The sequence below is a fragment of the Eimeria mitis genome, genomic scaffold (assembly GCF_000499745.2).
Source record: "Eimeria mitis Houghton genomic scaffold, Emh_scaff3029, whole genome shotgun sequence".
Classification (NCBI taxonomy): domain Eukaryota; phylum Apicomplexa; class Conoidasida; order Eucoccidiorida; family Eimeriidae; genus Eimeria; species Eimeria mitis.
In genome coordinates this window covers 6,601-7,026 of record NW_013571374.1, presented here as the reverse complement: position 1 = coordinate 7,026, position 426 = coordinate 6,601, and the positions used below count along the sequence as shown (strand labels likewise).

At 47.7% G+C, this 426-nt stretch overlaps 1 protein-coding gene across 1 annotated transcript in view; it reads left to right on the top strand.

Annotated features, from left to right (window-relative positions):
* Positions 1 to 396: 396 nt before the first annotated feature.
* The window catches only part of EMH_0061530 (uncharacterized protein), a gene marked incomplete at both ends in the record, with an annotated part of 651 nt that continues 621 nt past the window's right edge, over positions 397 to 426 (top strand). The window contains one exon of the mRNA XM_013497936.1: positions 397 to 410. Within this exon, the coding sequence (XP_013353390.1) occupies positions 397 to 410 (14 nt within the window). The remainder of the gene's footprint in view (positions 411 to 426) is intronic.

Here is a 426-nt window from a genome sequence, read left to right as displayed (position 1 = left end):
ATATATATATATATATATACGTATGCACGTTGCGTCGCACTGTACAGATAGAGACAGTAGAGGCAAGCGAGACGACGAAGCCGCCACAAGACCCCTCCCACCACAACACCATGTCACTTAGGGTTTAGGGTTTAGGGTTTAGGGTTTAGGGTTTAGGGTTTAGGGTTTAGGGTTTGTAGCTATCGAGATAGCGGCCCTGAGCACCAATACACCCCACGGTGGTTTGTCTTATTAGCCACTTGTTTCAGGTTTTATTTATAAAACCCTAAAACATAAACCCTAAACCCTAAACCCTAAACCCTAAACCCTAAACCCTAGATTTCTTCGCTCAGCCCCCAGCGGCAGGCCAAGGCAGGGGGGGGGGCCCTTGCGAGCAGTAGCGGGTCTTTGGGGTGTATGTACACCTCAGGGTTAGTTTTATATTTT